The following is a 17988-nucleotide window of genomic DNA, read 5'->3' on the forward strand; positions in this document are numbered from 1 at the left end:
CAACACCTTCAGTGAGAAAGATATGTATCAAACTGTTGGAGGAATTCGTGATCCCTCATTTTAAATATCTGTATTACAAGTGCCACTCTAGGAGGACTATCTTAGTCAACTCTCAAGACTAATCTTATACCATCTCACACCTGTCAGAACGGCTATCATCAACAAATCAACAAACAACAAGTGCTGGCGGGGATGTGCAGAAAAAGGAACCCTCATGCACTGCTGGTGCGAATGCAGACTGGTGCAGCCACTGTAGAGAACAGTATGGAGTTTCCTCAAAAAACTACAAATGGAACTCCCATTTGGTCCAGTGATCCCACTTCTAGGAATATACCCCAAGAAACTAAAAACACCAATTAGAAAGGATATATGCACCCCTATGTTCATAGCAGCACAATTCACCATAGCTAAGATTTGGAAACAGCCTAAGTGCCCATCAGTAGATGAGTGAATTAAAAAACTGTGGTACATCTACACAATGGAATACTACATGGCGGTAAAAAAGAAGGAGTTCTTACCATTTGCAACAGCATGGATGGAACTGGAGAGCATTATGCTAAGTGAAATAAGCCAGTCAGAGAAAGATAAATATCGCATGATGTTACTCATTTATGGAATATAATGAACAACATAAACTGATGAACAAAAACTGATGATCCAGAGACAGAGAAGCATCGATCAGACTGCCAAACCTCAGAGGGAAGGTAGGGGAGGGTGGGGGTAAGGAGGAGAGATCAATCAAAGGACTTATATGCAAGCATATAGCCTAACCAATGGACACAGACAACAGGGTGGGGTGAGGGCATGAGTGGGGAGGATGGGGGGTAACGTGGGGATAAGGACACACATGTAATAACTTAATCAATAAAAAAAAATTTTAAAAAAAGATCAAAGTATCAGAATATGGGTATTATCCCTGAAATTGAGTGAAGCATATGGAAAGACATAAATAAAGCCAATAATTTTAATTGTAAACTAGGACAAGAAAATAATTGTTAAGTATAACAATCTTGCTTTATAATTAATTATAAATGGGGATTTAGTGCAACACAAATAAAAACTGAATGATCCATGTTATTAAAACACACTTTTTATTCTAATTTTAAATCAGAAATTATTATGCTGATTTTATCTAAAAATTATCTTGAAACAGTAATCAGATAAAAGGAAAGGTTTATCATTGCCTAATATTGCACTAGTAATTTATGTACAAATACTTGTTAAATACTCACCGGGAGTCACAAATGTAATTAGCATTGTAGGCAATTATGGATGATGCAACTGAAACTAGTACCATGTTATATTACTTGTTTTTAAAATAAAATTGTAGGTGAGCGCCAAAGATTCAGTCAGGGCTATACCTGCTGTGCAGAAACATTTCTTCATATATATATATATATATATATATATATATATATATGGATATATATATATTATATATATATGTAATATATATATATATATATATTATTGATTTCAGAGAGGAAGGGAGAGGGATAGAAAGATAGAAACATCAATGATGAGAAAGAATCATTGATCGGCTGCCCCCTACTTGCCCCCTACTGGGGGTCGAGCCGGCAACCCAGGCATGTGCCCTTGACCAGAATCGAACCTGGGACCCCTCAGTCCACAGGCTGACGCTCTATCCACTGAGCCAAACCAGCCAGAAACATTTCATACAGCAGGCCTAAGACTGCTATCCTTAGAAAGTCCTGCTTAAATGGATACCCTTCAGTTGGTGTCTGAAAACCTGAATCCGAGCAGGGTTTTCACATTTTCCTGATAATAGAGGCTCCCTGTGCCGAAACACTTTGCACAACCAATGGGGCTCATGTTGAACACTTGCTTTCCTTCTGGGAATCTGGAAGTTTGGTACATGCTATGGGGAAGATGCCCATGTGACTATAGTGCCATAAATCCTTGGCACTGAGTCTAACCAGACTGGTAGAGGACATAGTTCACGTGAGTTGTCAGAATTTGACACTGGAATAATGAAGACCTGGTAACTCCTCAGGGAGAGGACTCCTGGAAGCTTGTGCCTGGTGTCCTCCACCCTTTATCACACACAAACCTTTTCTCTTTGCTGATTTTACTTTGGTCGTTCACTGTAATAAATCTCAGGTATGAGCGCGCGCGCGCGCGCGCACACACACACACACACACACACACACACACACACACACACAACCTTATATTCAACATGGCCGCATGCGCGCCTATAAGCAACATGGCCGCTCTGCCAGGCACCAAGATGGCGACCACAGCCTCACTGCACCCGGAAGCATCGGAGAGCGCCAATAAGAAAACATCCGCTCTCCTGCCAACACTTAAGATGGCTCCCGTTTCAGCGTCAAAGCTGCGCGAAACCGGAAATGGCTTTTCATTTAGCGCAACGCCGGGACCTCTTTCCGTTTAGCCTTGGGGTGTCCGTGTGAGAATTAGATTTTCCCGGAGTGTCAACTGGGAGGTGCTAGTCTCCCGCGCCTGATTCGAGACTTATCCAGGCTGGGAGACAAGGATGTCGGACACGTGGAGCTCTATCCAGGCCCACAAAAAGCAGCTGGACTCGCTGCGGGAGAGGCTGCAGCGGAGGCGGAAGCAGGACTCGGGGCACTTGGGTGAGGCGCGTGTCTCCGGCCGGTGCTTAGCCGGGATGGGAGGGAGGGGACCTGGAGAGAAAGACAGCTCCCGAGTGGAAGCCCTTCTCCAAGGGGCTGTTTCTTTAACGCCTCCTGCACTGGTGCTCCCTCTCTCGCCTCAGCAGCACAGACATTAGCCTTCCTGCAAGGAGTCGAGGTTCCCACCCGGGCGTCGGGTCGCTCCGTTCGCTTTCCCGGCCCTGACGCCCGGGCCCCATCCCGCACCTGCCCGGTTCCCCTAAGTCTCCAAGAGGCCCCGTGTGCCAGGCCTCCCGGCCCCGTTCCTTGGCACAGAACGGCCTCTCTCCCTGTTGCTCCCCTGGCGTCTTGTTCTCCCCTAGGTTCTGGTGACTGGTTTGTAGTGGCCTTTTTTTGGCGACTGTGGGCACAGTGAGAGCAGGCACTGGGCCTTGTTATCCATGGTGCCCATTGCAGTGCCCTCACAGAGTTGGTGTAGCGAAATCAGCTGTGGAACTGGCATTGTTTCAGTCACTTACATACGGAGCAGGAATCTGAAAGCATTCGTTTTTTGTTTGTTTTTTAATTCCCCCCAGCCCTGCTTCTGTGTCACAGTGGTAAAACGAAGGAACCTCACCACCCATTCCCAGTACAGTCTCTGAATTATCTAAGGCAGATCAATGATAAAAGCTCTACAAGAAGAGCGAATCTCTGTACCACTATTGTGGTAGGTTATTCCAGTGTCTCTCAGGATATTCAAATCCATCACTAAATCTTGTCTTAACATATTCAGGACCATGCACACATTCTGGCCCTTGGAACTGGATGCCCTGGCAGGACTCTCACACCATAATAAATAAATATCTATTGAGTCAGTGTGCATGAGTGCAGTTAGACAAAATAAGTGTGACATTGACCATGCTCTCAAGGAATTTGAAGTTTAGTTGGGGATAAAGGGTATGATACATGTAAAATGCCACATGAATGCATCCACAAGAGTGCAGTGAGAGGAGAACTAACAAGAGTTGGTTTAGTCAGTGAAGGCATTATGGAGAAGTTGGCACTTGGAATTATTTTTTTAACATTTAATCACCTTTATTTATTTGTTTGTTTATGTTTGTTTGTTTTTGTTAATCCTCACCCGAGAATATTTTTCCATTGATTTTAAGGGAGAATGGAAGAGAGAGGGAAAGACAGAGAGAAACATCTATGTGAGAGAAAGGGCCCTGGCGGGAGGAGCCTGCAACCAAGGTACCTGCCCTTGACCAGAATCAAACCCGGGACCCTTCAGTCCGCAGGCTGACGCTCTAACTACTGAGCCATGCTGGTCAGGCGACATGCATATCAATTTTAGATAGAAAATATAACAATTACATCACTATCATAGACAAATGACCCATTGCTTCTTTTACTTTTTAATTACTGATTTTAGAGAGAGAGAGAGAGAGGAAGGGAGAGAGAGAGAGAAACATTGATTTGTTCCACTTATTTATGCATTCATTGGTTGATTCTTGTATGTGCCCTGACCAGGGATTGAAACTACAACCTTAGTTTATCAGATAATGCTCTAACCAACTGAACTACCTGGCTTGAGTCCCCAATTGCTTCTTAATTTATTATAGACTCCTATAAACTGGAATTAAAGTATTTCATCAACTTTTTCAAAAACAGCATTCTGGAAGGATATGATTCGAGGCATTTCTACTATATACATATGAATGCGTTCCTGAAAAACTTTGCTTTCTGCAAAAGCCTGCATTAAAAATAGCAGGGCTTGCCCTGGCCAGTTGCTCAGTGGTTAGAGTGTTGGTTGAAGGATCTCCGATTCGATTCCTGGTCAAGGCACGTACCTCAGTTGCAGATTCATACCTGGCCCTTATCAGGGCACATGCAGGAGGCAACCAATTGATGTGTCTTTCACATCGCTGTTGCTCTCTGTCTCTTCTCCTCCCTTCCACTCTCTCTAAAAATCAATGGGAAAATAACCTTGGGTGAGGATTAACAAAAAAAAAGTGGTTCATTTTACAGACTTATTGCTCCCTTTAATAAAATTATACATTGCTCAAAGAAGATCTAAATTTGGTTACTAACTGGAGAAAGTAAAATGTTTATGTGATTTCATTCTCCATAGTATCAGTAGGCTTAATTATAAAAAAAAAAATTTTTCGCCCTAGCTGGTTTGGCTCAGTGGATAGAGCTTTGGCCTGCGGACTGGAGGGTCCCAGGTTCGATTCCAGTCAAGGGCATGTACCTTGGTTGTGGGCACATCCCCAGTAGGGGGTGTGCAGGAGGCAGCTGATCGATAATTCTCTCTCATCGATGTTTCTAACTCTCTATCCCTCTCCCTTCCTCTTTGTAAAAAAAATCAATAAAATATATTTTTTAAAAAAACAAAACATTTTCCTTAGCACACAATGGAGTATACAGATGTTGTATTATAAAATTGTACACCTGAAACTTATATGTTATTAACCAACTAGAGTCCTGGTGTACGAAATTTGTGCACTGGGGGGTGGGGTGTCCCTCAGCCCGGCCTGCACCCTCTCACAATTGGGCACCCTTTGGGGGATGTCCGACTGCCAGTGTGTGCCCGATCCTGCAGGACAGTGTTAAAGGCTGTTTCTGACTAATTGGATCAGGCAAAGACTCAAAGCCTCCAGATACTGCCACTGTCTACAGCAGTGGGTTCTCAACCTTGGCTGCACATTAGAATCACCGGGGGAATCTTTTTTAAAATCCTGATTTCTGGGACTCATCCTCCAGAAATTCTGTTTCTTTGTTACTAATGTTGTGGCCCCAACCCATAACAAAGAAACAGAAATTTCCGGAGGATGGGGGGCCCAGAAATCAGGATTTTAAAAAGATTCCAGGTGGATTCTAATGTGCAGCCAAGGTTGAGAACCACTGGTCTACAGACTAATAGGATTCCAACTTGAATTGCCCCAATTATCCTCAGGAGTGGCGAGGGTTTTTTCCACAGAGTGGAGCAGTTGTTTCTGCCTGGAGGCTAATTGTTACTTTTAATCTCTCTCTCTTTTTTTTTTTAAATATGTTTTTATTGATTTTTATTTTTTATTTTTTTTCTTTAATATATTTTATTGATTTTTTACAGAGAGGAAGGGAGAGAGATAGAGAGTTAGAAACATCGATGAGAGAGAAACATCGATCAGCTGCCTCCTGCACATCTCCCACTGGGGATGTGCCCGCAACCCAGGTACATGCCCTTGACCGGAATCGAACCCGGGACCCCTCAGTCCGCAGGCCGATGCTCTATCCACTGAGCCAAACCGGTTTCGGCTACTTTTAATCTCTTAAGTGGCCTCAAGGCAAGGTGTTTTCCAATAGGGTGTGTGGACTGTCTTCCCCCCCAGGCAAGGCAGATGTCTGTGTGGGAAAGATGTCCTCCGCTGTGTGAGGGAATGATTCAGCCCAGGAAACTTGGGGTGTCTGCCTTCTGAGCTCTATCCCCCGAGTCCCCAGTCCTGGGTTCTGCTCTCACAGCTCCAGTCCACTTCACCCTCCCTCTGCCAGAGTACAAGGTGGGTGGCCCCACAGGGAATTTTGTGCATTGGCCCTTTAAGAGGGTACCTGAACTTTCAGCTGCCACCCCCTGGCAGACAGCACCCCACTGCTTTTCACAGCTAGATGTTATGTGGGTACCCTCCTCAGTTTGGTGCTCTCTGCTGGGGAGCCCAGCTTCGGGCTTAGGTCCCAGAGTTCTCAGTGGCACACCCCCCCCCTCCCCCCCCCCCCCCTGCCCCAGCTGAGATATCTCTCTCGGGAACTTCAGTTGCCATCTGTGGGTGCCCGACCAGCCCTTTCGCGCTTCTGCCCCTCCTACCAGTCTCTATGCGGTCTCCATCTTCGGTTCTTGGGTATCAGGGTTCTCTCCTGTGAGTTTTCTGTTGATTATTCAGAAAGCCTTTCTGTATTTCAGTTGTAATTCCAGTTTGTTCCTGGGAGCATGTCTGTGCAACATCTTCCTATTCTGCCGCCATTTTTAATCTCCCCCTGATGGCTTTCTTATCCCTCAACGTCATTTGAAGTCTTACATTGCTGCCCTCAGCTCATTTGCTTTATTTCCAATTTTTTTTTTTACTGAGTTTCCTGTCTAGATTCCATGTAGTCTAATTTAGAAATAGCAAATAACATTTGCATGAAAAGTTGGTAGGAAAGAAATTGAGAGCATTAACATCTAACCAAATTTATATATTGTTATTTTAAATGTTTGTGGTGTTTTTTTGTTGTTGTTGTTATTCCTCACCAGAACAGTAAGGGTACTTTTCCCATTGATTTTTTTTTAGCGACTGGAAGGGAGGGGGTTAAGAGGGGAGAGAGGAGAGAGAGAAATATTGACATGAGGACATGAGAGAGTGAGAAAGACACACTGATCCGATGCTTCGTGCATGTGCCCTGACCAGGGCCGGTGGTTGAACCTGCAACCCAGGTACCTGCCCTTGACAGGGAATTGAACTCGAGCCCCTCTGGGCAATAATAACCACTGAGCAACACCAGCCAGGGCTATATATTGTTATTTTAAATATAATAGCAGGTATAATAATGTCAAATGGGTTACTTTTTTTATTTGAACTGCTAGCTCTTGACTTCATTTAAAATAAAGTTAATAGAGAACTTTATCATAAAAATAATGTGGTATTATTATATATTTAAGCCAAGTGTCGGAAGAACCATTTTTTTGTGGCAGTAATGAAAAATAATATGGTAGTGAATAAGTATGTTCCCAAACAGAATTTTGATTAGATTAAATTAAGAATTTTTTTCAGAGTGAAAGTCACTTTTTAAAAAATTGATTTTAGAGAGAGAGAAGAGAGAGAGACATCAATTTGCTGTTCCTTCTATTCATGCATCTGTTAGTTGATTCCTGTATGTGCCCTGACCAGGGATTGAACCCAAGAAAACTTCGGCACTTCAGGACAACGCTTCAATCAAGTGAGCTACCCAGCCAGGACAATAAGTGTTTTTGAGCTCTGGGTAGTGTGGCTCAGTTGGTTGAACATCATCCCATGCACCAAAAAGTCACCGGTTTGATTCCCGGTCAGGGTACATGCACAGGTTTTAGGTTCAACAGGAGGCATCTGATTGATGTATCTCTCTCACATTGATGTATCTCTCTCCTCCCTCTCTATTAATTTATTTTTTTAAAAGAATGTTTTGGCCCTGGCTGGTTTGGCTCAGGGGATAGAGTGTTGGCCTGTAGACTGAAGGGTCCCAGGTTCAATTTCAGTCAAGGACACATGCCCGGGTTGTGGGCTCGATCCCTAGTTGGGGGCATGCAGGAGGCAGCCGATCAATGATTTTCTCTCTTCATTGATGTTTCTATCTCTCTCCCTCTCTCCCTTCCTCTCTGAAATCAATAAAAAAATATTTTTTTAAAAAAGAAAGACCACCCCCATAAGTCTCTAATTTGTACTTATATAAAAATAAATAAAAAGGTCAGTATCTATCTATATAAAAGCCCAGTGACCATTATGGCAGAACAAACAGAATGACCGGTCACTATGATGCACACTGACCACCGGGGGGCAGACGCTCAATGCAGGGCTCATGGCTGGCGAGCACTAAGGGGTGATGAGCCAAGCAGCTAGGAGCGAGCAGGCAGGCGGTTAGGAGTAAGGGGTCCTGGATTGCGAGAGGGCGCAGGCCGGGCTGAGGAACCCCTTCTCCCCCCCCTTCCACCCCCCTCGTGCCTGAATGCATCGGGCCTCTAGTTATGTATAAAACAATTGGTGGATGCGATGCCTGAAATCCTCATTTTAAAGCACCTTGTACTTTTTTTTTTGTTTTGCCTTAATGAAATTTATCATTGATTATTCTTAGTTGGGTTGCTTAAGAAATTTTTGTTTGGAGCCAGTCACAAAAAGGTAAATACTGTATGATTGCACTTCTATGAAGTATCTAGAGTATTCAAATTCAAAGAAAGAGAAATCAGAATGCAGTTGTTAGGGGCTAGGGGATGTTGCTGCTAAATGGATACAGAGTTTCATTTGTGCAAGGTGAAAAAATTCAATTTGACTATACTTAACACTACTGAACTGTACAGTTAGAAATGGCTAAGGTGATCAATTTTATGTGTGTTTTACTGCAACTTTATAAAAAAATCAACAACATTCAAAACTTTAAAAAATTAAATAGAAAATTGTAAATGTATTAGATTATTGAAAAAAATCTTATATAATAAAGATTGACCATCATGCCCTAAAAAAAAAAAAAAAAAAGAAGAAACTTTTGTTTACTTTAAAAGAATTTTATACTTGATAAAAAAATCAGTTTGATCCTAGTATAAAATGTAATAGGGGTATTTTAGCTCAAATTTATTACATTTGTAGAATTTCTGAATTGCAAGGGATTTCAGTAGTCACCAAATCAGTCCTGTTCAATGCAGGAATTTTGCCTATAGTTTTTAAAGTAAGCTAAGTAGTAACTGTCACTTATATTTAATATATATTTTTAGCTTAAGTCAGTTGCTCTCAAACTCTTTCTCATCCTGACCTTCAAAGTGCTTCCATGACTCTTCCATGTGCATAACACCTTTTTGCCACAAGGAACTTTTATCAGTTCATCTGAGTTCTAGTTAAGATTCAGCAGAACATAAAGGAATTATAAGTAATCAAGGTGAAGAAAGTTACGTCAATTATTTAAAATTTGCAGCTAATATGGAATTGTGGAATCTGTTTTCCAAATAGGGTATAACTTATTTTCATAAAATGTTAACTATTCCAGCAAATTGTTTGGTATAGTTCAGCTTTGATGTCCTTGGAATTTGAGTCAAATTTTACTAAAGTTAGTTCCATGAGAGTGGAAATTTCCAAGTAATCAAAATACTTTTACATGTAAACTAATGGCTCATTTATACCTTATATTAATTTAACAGAATCCCAGGATAGGTCCGGAGTTTAATATTTCATCTGGCCCTGGCTGGTGTGGCTCAGTTGGTTGGGAGTGGTCCCACACACCAAAAGGTTGCCCATTCAATTCCCAGTACAGGGTGTGCAGGAGGCAGCTGATGTGCCATTCTCACATTGATATTTCTCTCTCCCTTTCCCTTCCTCTCTTTCTAAAAATCAATAAAAATAGATTTGTTTGGTTTTTGTTTCTTGTTAATCCTTACCTGAGGATATTTTTCCATTGATTTTTAGGGATAGTGGAAGAGAAAGGGAAAGACAGAGAGAAACATTGATGTGAGAGAAACACATCGACTGGTTGCCTCCGACCAGGGCCAGGATCTGAGGAGCCTGTAACCAAGGTACGTGCCCTTGACCGGAATCGAACCCAGGACCCTTTGGTCCGCAGGCCGATGCTCTATCCACTGAGCCAAACCGGCTAGGGCAAAAATAGATTTTTTTAAAAATACAGTCAGGAAATATTTTATGACTAGGCTTAAGCAAAGTTTTATAAGATTTTTTTTTAAATATATTTTATTGATTTTTTACAGAGAGGAAGGGAGAGAGATAGAGAGTTAGAAACATCGATGAGAGAGAAACATCGATCAGTTGCCTCCTGCACACCTCCTACTGGGGATGTGCCTGCAACCAAGGTACATGCCCTTGACCGGAATCGAACCTGGGACCCTTCAGTCTGCAGGCCGACACTCTATCCACTGAGCCAAACCAGTCAGGGCAGTTTTATAAGATTTTTATGTTTGATGTTAAAGGTCCCATTATTCTAACCGCTAACACTGTCATTTTGTATATCTTCTGATGTCTAGTGGCCTTAATTCATAAACATTTAAACTCCATTCCTCAGAGAGATTTTATCATAGTTTAGGTTATTGAAAATATTTCTGGCTTTTAGATTCAGGTTGATTATATCAGTTGTCACTTAGAATAGCTTGAATTGAGTTGGTATGGACATTTAAATCTACCATGCTGCTCATTTCCTATAAAGTACATGAAGGACAAGGAATTATGAAAACTCTCATTCAATAGAGAAAAGGTAAGCTCTTCCCAGAAAATTGAGGATTATCCTGGCAAAGCAGTGAATGAATGCTTAAATATGTTTGAGGAAAAGTTATCTAGTGCTAAATTTGGTCGGAGGATTTCCCACATGAAATGAAAGAACTGTGTACTGTGAATGCTGGAGAATTTGACTCCCGAGGAATATATAGGCTGGCAGTGGTTGCCCCTTTAAAATATATATATATATATATATATATATATTGATTTCAGAGAGGAAGGGAGAGGGAGAGATAGAAACATCAATGAGAGAGAATCGTCGATCGGCTGCCTTCTGCATGCCCCACACTGGGGATGGAGTCGGAAACCTGGGCATGTGCCCTTGACCAGACTCGAACCTGTGACCCTTCAGTCTACAGGCTGATGCTCTATCTACTGAGCCAAACCAGCCAGGGCACCCTTTTTCAGTTTATATTCTCTTCATTCCTAGATCTACGGAATCCAGAGGCAGCACTGTCTCCAACCTTCCGCAGTGACAGCCCAGTGCCTACTGTACCCACTTCTGGTGGCTCCAAGTCCAGCACAGCTTCAGTTCCTGAATTAGCTACAGACCCTGAATTGGAGAAGAAGTTGCTACACCATCTCTCTGATCTATCCCTAACATTGCCTACTGATGCTGTGTCCATCTGTCTTGCCATCTCCACGGTAATGACCTGATAAGACAGGGTTGGGATCTACCACTTCTTTTCTTTAGTTCATGGTCAGTGTCTTACTGCTTTCTCTTCCTTCCCTAGCCAGATGCCCCTGCTACTCAAGAAGGGGTGGAAAGCCTCCTACAGAAGTTTGCAGCTCAGGAGTTAATTGAGGTAAAGCGAGGTCTCCTACAAGATGATGCAAATCCTACTCTTGTGACCTATGCTGATCATTCCAAGCTCTCTGCCATGATGGTCGCTGTTGCAGAAAAGGGCTCTGGGGAGGTAACAGGGACTATCACAGGTCAGAAGCGGCGTGCAGAACAGGACTCGACCACAGTAGCTGCCTTTGCTAGCTCTTTGGCCTCTGGTCTGGCTTCTTCAGCATCAGAAACAGCCAAGGAGCCAACCAAGAAATCAAGGAAACATGCTGCCTCAGATGTTGATCTGGAGATAGAAAGCCTTCTGAACCAACAGTCTACTAAGGAACAACAGAGCAAGAAGGTAGGGGCAGATGGAAATGTTTTCATACATATACTTGGAATTATAACTTTGGTTGAGAGGAATTTACCCCTGGCACAAGGAGCAATTCTTAGAATTGAAGGTTTAGAACAGTGGTTCTCAACAGGGGATGATTTTGCCTTCCTCCCTCCTTACAGAGGACATTTGGCAATGTCTGGAGACATTTTTGGTTGTCTCAATACAGGGGAGTGCTACAGGCATCTAGTTGGTAGAGGCAAGGGATACTGCTAAACATCCTACAGTCATAGTAGGACAACCCCCATACAACAAAGAATTATCCAGCCCTAAATGTTAATAATGTCAATGTTAGAAACTCGGATTTAGAGAATCTTTGTTATTGGATCTGTTTGGAAGAATCATAAGATCAAGGGCAGGGGAATCCAGTTCTGGCTGGGTAGCTCAGTTGGTTAGAGCAGTGTCCTAATACACCAAAGTTGTGGGTTCAATCCCTAGTCAGGGCACATATAAGAATCAACCAAAGAATGCACAAATAAGTGAAACAACAAATTGATGTTTCTCTCTCCCTTCCTCACTTTCTAAATATCAACAAATAAATTTTTTTTAAAAAAAGAGAAGTTGAATCCAAATGTAGGAATAGGGGGAGATGAATGGAAATGAATACTGGACCAATAATTATAGAAATTGATGAAACAATGTGAATTTGCAGTACAACAAGTTCTCAAAGTCATTTTGTTCAGTGTTATTTCATCATAACGTTGATGAGATGCCTCAGGAACTTTGTTTATATCAATTAGCCTATGGTAAAATTAGTTACACATTTTTTCACTTAAAGTTACAAAACCTATCAACGATGTTGAAGACTTTACTGTATAGTGGTTCTTGGTGTAAGTAATGGAACCACATGAGTTCTCTCCATTTGCTACTTCTAGGTGTGTGAATTTGACAAGTTAAATTGATAGTAGAGTTCATTGTGCCTTGGTTCAGTACCTAATGTAAGTGGTTTTGGTGGGCATTACAGGTATTATCAAGTAGAATTTACACAGGTGGTTTAAGGCTAATTTTACCTACAAACCCTGTTAAGTCCAAAGCTTCTTCTGTCATAGGTCAGTCAGGAGATTCTAGAGCTATTAAATACTACAACAGCCAAGGAACAATCCATTGTCGAAAAGTTTCGGTCACGAGGTCGGGCCCAAGTGCAAGAGTTCTGTGACTATGGAACCAAGGAGGAGTGCATGAAAGCCAGTGATGCTGATCGGCCCTGTCGCAAGCTGCACTTCAGGTCTCTTGAGAGGGAGAGAGGTGGGATGGGTCTCCTAGAAATAGTCATTCCTTCTCAGCACGTTGCTTCCAATCATTGGGATTATGTATTTAATCCTGTTATTAAATGGTTTTCCTATGTCCTGGCCAGCATGGCTCAGTGGTTGAATATCGTCGACCTTTGAACCAGAGATCACCCTCAGGGCACATGTCTAGGATTGAATGCTCAATCCCCAGTAGGGGGCGTGCAGGAGGCAGCTCATCAATGATTCTCTCATTGATGTTGAGAGACATCATTGATGTCTATCTCTCTCTCCCTCTTTATCTCTGAAATCAATAAAATTATATTTGAAAAAGAAAAAGGTTTCAATAGTTTGTCAAAGACCTCCAGATTCTGAAAGTATACTTTTATTTTTTATTTATTTATTTATTTATTTATTTATTTATTTTTTAAATATATTTTATTGATTTTTTTACAGAGAGGAAGGGAGAGGGATAGAGAGAAACATCAATGAGAGAGAAACATCAATCAGCTGCCTCCTGCACACCTCCTACTAGGGATGTGCCTGCAACCAAGGTATATGCCCTTGACCGGTATCGAACCTGGGACCCTTGAGTCCGCAGGCCGACGCTCTATCCACTGAGCCAAACAGGTTTTGGCGAGAGATAGAAATATTGATTATATGTTTTATTTATTTTTAGAGAGGGAGAGGGATAGAGAGATAGAAATATTTTTTTTTAATATATTTTTATTGATATTTTACAGAGAGGAAGGGAGAGGGATAGAGAGTTAGAAACATCGATGAGAGAGAAACATCGACCAGCTGCCTCCTGCACACCTCCTACTAGGGATGTGCCTGCAACCAAGGTATATGCCCTTGACCGGTATCGAACCTGGGACCCTTGAGTCCGCAGGCCGACGCTCTATCCACTGAGCCAAACAGGTTTTGGCGAGAGATAGAAATATTGATGAAAGAAAAACATCATCTATTGGCTGCCTCCTGCACGCTTCCTGCTGGGGATCAAGTCTGCAACCCAGGCATGTGCCCTGACTGGGAATTGAACTGGTGACCTCTTGGTTTCTGGGTCATGCTCAACCTCTGAGCCACACCAGCTGGGCTGAAAGTATACTTTTAGAAGTAGTGTTCTGTGGGAGGAATACAGGCTGGACTCCCAAATAAATGCAAGTGTGTGGGGTTTATTTTGTTGTTTTTTTAATCTTCACCCAATGATATTTTTCCATTGATCTATAGAGAAAGTGGAAAAGAGAGGGAAAGACAGGGAGAAATATCAATGTGAGAGAAACACCGATTGGTTGCCTCCTGCACATGCCCTGCCCAGGGTCCAGGCCGGGGAGGAGCCTGCAACCCAACCGAGGTATGTGCTCTTGACTGGAATTGAACCCAGGACTTGTTGGTCTGCAGGCCGATATTCTATCCACTGAGCCAAACTGGCCAGGGCCAAGTATGTGTTTTTTTAATGCTCCTTTCTTGCAATAGCAAGGCACTTCTATCTCTGAGCCCCAGTGCAAGTTAAAGTTCTTTGGAAGGAAGATTATCTTAGGAGAAACAGGATTCTGGGCTCTTTGGTCAGTGTTATACTGCTCTAACCAGCAAGCCCTTTCTTCCTTCCTGTCATAAGATAAGCAAGTTATGTCTTTGCTCAGAGAGGAATTAAAACTCTTCATTAGTGTGAATTACAGATTTTCATGTCCCCTGCCTCCCCCTTCTCTGAAAACTCTTGAAGGATGCTCTAACAATAGAGAAAATTGGTAGATAGGAAATTGTGAAACAATTTGTTACTTGAACTGTTGGCTCTGACCGTGGAACACTATCTTGATTCTGATTTTATCTTTTTATTTCCCCAGGAGAATCATCAATAAACACACTGATGAGTCATTAGGTGACTGCTCTTTCCTTAATACATGTTTCCACATGGATACCTGCAAATATGTTCACTATGAAATTGATGCTTGCATGGATTCTGAGGCTCCTGGGAGCAAAGATCATACACCAAGCCAGGAGCTTGCTCTCACACAGAGTGTTGGAGGTGATTCCAATGTAGATCGACTCTTCCCACCTCAGGTACCTGTTGGCTAAGAAAACTTACCTCAATTTATGGACTTAATCTGAATAGGGCAGCCATACATGTAGGAAAGCAGGGCATAATTAGCAGTTTTTTTGCTGATTGGGAATGGAGTGGGATAGATATGCTTAAAAGGGAGTAGGAAAATAGATGGAAAAGAGGGACTGGGGCCATGAATCTCAGAGTGGAGGAAGGGAAGATGACCAAATACCACCTCATGCAGTGGATCTGTTGTGATATCCGCTACCTGGACGTCAGTATCTTGGGCAAGTTTGCAGTTGTGATGGCTGACCCACCCTGGGATATTCACATGGAGCTGCCCTATGGGACCCTGACAGATGATGAGATGCGCAGGCTCAACATACCAGTACTGCAGGATGATGGCTTTCTCTTCCTCTGGGTCACAGGCAGGTAATGCAGTTCAAAGATGTGTAGTTACGGGCAGGAATAGTACAGAGTGAGTACTGGGTGGGGATAAAATCCTGGGTTTTCCTAGCTGTGCTATTGAGTCAGCCTTTTTTTTCGACTGAGAGCTAATGCTTATTATTTATAACAAATTATACCTTAAGTCCTATTTAACTTTACATTTGTTCCTTGTGAAAGGTAAGGCCACTGAGAATGGATACTATGTTCTGTTTTTACATTCTTAAATCATCCTGTTGCCTTAATGGTGTCTTGCATGTAAATGTTCACTGAATATCTACTGAAAACAACACTTATATCTTGAAGCGAAAGAAAAAACAAGCTTGGAAATAGCTGTTTAACCCTTTTTTCTTTCTAGGGCCATGGAGTTGGGCAGAGAATGTCTGAACCTCTGGGGGTAAGTGTTGCTTTCTTTTGGGGGAAATACAGAATTGCTCTAGTTGAGATACCTGTTTATTTCTCCCCGAGTATTCCTGTGATTCCTTACCTCTGTAGAGTAGATGGTATACTCCTAAACTGTGAAAGCCTGATTAAAGCTCTAGTTCTTTCTTATGCCCCACAGTTATGAACGGGTAGATGAAATTATCTGGGTGAAGACAAATCAGCTGCAACGCATCATTCGGACAGGCCGTACAGGTCACTGGTTGAACCATGGAAAGGAACACTGCTTGGTGAGCAGCAGTGGGGTTCAATTCATTAGTTGGAGCAAAAAAGAGGAATTATGTGACTTATTGAGAAAAAGTTCAAATGTAGGGTTTCATAAGGTAATCTGTTCTCTGTGGTGAGCAGGTTGGTGTCAAAGGAAATCCCCAAGGCTTCAACCAGGGTCTGGATTGTGATGTGATCGTAGCTGAGGTATGTGCTTCCCAGGCATCCAAAGTTTTCACATTTTAATTGATATTAGTTATTGAGGTCAAGGGTATTCTTGTCCCAAGTTCTCTCATTTGGATCTTAAAACATAAATGGAAAGGGCTAGAATTGCAATCTTGGGTAACTTAAAAGTAGCTAGACCCTTTATTTCCTAGGTTCGTTCTACCAGTCATAAACCAGATGAAATATATGGCATGATTGAGAGACTGTCCCCTGGCACTCGCAAGATTGAATTATTTGGACGACCTCACAATGTGCAGCCCAACTGGTAAGGTGACCAAAGAACATGTTAGCCCCCATGGGCAAAAGTATTTATAGTCAAGGACATTAGTTAGTAGCGTTTCACATCATATTCCAGTATTCTGTAAATGGGCTTCAGAGGATTCATGAGCCAACTAAGCTTATATTTTATTTTAGACTTTTACAGGATTCTGCAACATTCATTGGAAATCCCACAGGTTTTAGGATTCAAACCACTGTTCTCTAGATTCCACTTTTACAACCTAATGATATTCCTGTTAGTCTATGGATTTTTAAAAAAATATATATTTTATTGATTTTTTACAGAGAGGAAGGGAGAGGGATAGTTAGAAACATCGATGAGAGAGAAACATCGATCAGCTGCCTCCTGCACACCCCTCACTGGTGATGTGCCCGCAACCAAGGTACATGCCCTTGACTGGAATTGAGCCTGGGACCCTTCAGTCTGGAGGCCGATGCTCTATCCACTGAGCCAAACCGGTCAGGGCTCTATGGATGTTTTGAATCTGTCCCCTGGTGGTTACTAAGAATCTAATCTGTCAAGAATTTTAATATCTTTCATTCTGTTAGTAGAGCTTTAAAAGACACGCTAATTAATTTTTTAAAATTGAATTTATTTGTGTGACATTGGTTCACAAAACCATACAGGTTTTAAGTAAATTCAATTAAAAAAATAAATTTTAAAAAAGTAAATAAGAGACATGCTGCTAGCATTTTACTTATCCAAGGAATACTCACTGGCAGCAACAGCTTTGAAAAGTAGGCCTGGTTAGCCATCAGTTATTAACCCTTAAGTAACACAGATCCTGCCTATTTTACCACCAGATTCTGCCCATTCCTAACCAGTCATGCTACCACATACTATTCTATTAAGGTCTTTTAAAAAGAGTATTTGATGAGATGATAGGCAGTCTTAATAAAAGGTATTAGTATTTTAACAATATTAAGCCTTTTAATTCCAGGAATTTTGGTTTGCCCCATCTTTCCCCTTGCTTCAGGATCACCCTTGGAAACCAGCTGGATGGGATCCACCTACTAGATCCAGATGTGGTTGCCCGGTTCAAGCAAAGGTATCCAGATGGTATCATCTCTAAACCTAAAAATCTATAGAAGCACTTCCTCACAGAACTAAGCATCCATAGATACGGCTCTGCAGGCTGCATCTAAAGAGTAATATTTGTACCATAACTCTTTCTTATTTAAATAAAAGTTTGAAACAATTTTGAGGTCAAATTTTGGCTTTGCCACTTAACAGTGTGTGAACTCATGTAACTCATCCCTCAGTATGATTCCTGATCATGTAAACAGGAAATATTATCTACTTCATTGGGTTGTGGTAAGGGTTCAAACTAAATGAATGTATGGAAAGCATTAAAATGTTGATTATACAGTATAGGATGGAAGTGA

General features: G+C 41.9%; 1 protein-coding gene across 1 annotated transcript; it reads left to right on the top strand.

Moving 5' to 3' along the window:
• The first annotated feature begins 2364 nt into the window (after positions 1-2364).
• Positions 2365-17801, top strand: METTL3 (methyltransferase like 3). Its single transcript, XM_006087393.3, has 11 exons — positions 2365-2618; positions 11001-11215; positions 11305-11706; positions 12789-12964; positions 14810-15026; positions 15251-15438; positions 15809-15847; positions 16013-16121; positions 16240-16305; positions 16476-16588; positions 17580-17801. Exons 1-11 carry the CDS (start codon positions 2519-2521, stop codon positions 17689-17691), a joined length of 1737 nt encoding a protein of 578 aa, XP_006087455.1. The 5' UTR covers positions 2365-2518; the 3' UTR covers positions 17692-17801.
• The last annotated feature ends 187 nt before the right edge of the window (positions 17802-17988 follow it).

Source organism: Myotis lucifugus, unplaced genomic scaffold, assembly GCF_000147115.1.
Source record: "Myotis lucifugus unplaced genomic scaffold, Myoluc2.0 scaffold_38, whole genome shotgun sequence".
Lineage (NCBI taxonomy): Eukaryota > Metazoa > Chordata > Mammalia > Chiroptera > Vespertilionidae > Myotis > Myotis lucifugus.

What these genes read in the sequence shown, in the direction of transcription:
- METTL3 (XM_006087393.3), top strand. Translation starts at nt 2,519, where the DNA reads ATGTCGGACACGTGGAGCTCTATCCAGGCCCACAAAAAGCAGCTGGAC. An exon ending in AGGAACAACAGAGCAAGAAG is followed by an intron (nt 11,707 to 12,788) that starts GTAGGGGCAGAT and finishes CTTCTGTCATAG; the next exon opens with GTCAGTCAGGAGATTCTAGA. An exon ending in ATGGAAAGGAACACTGCTTG is followed by an intron (nt 16,122 to 16,239) that starts GTGAGCAGCAGT and finishes TGTGGTGAGCAG; the next exon opens with GTTGGTGTCAAAGGAAATCC.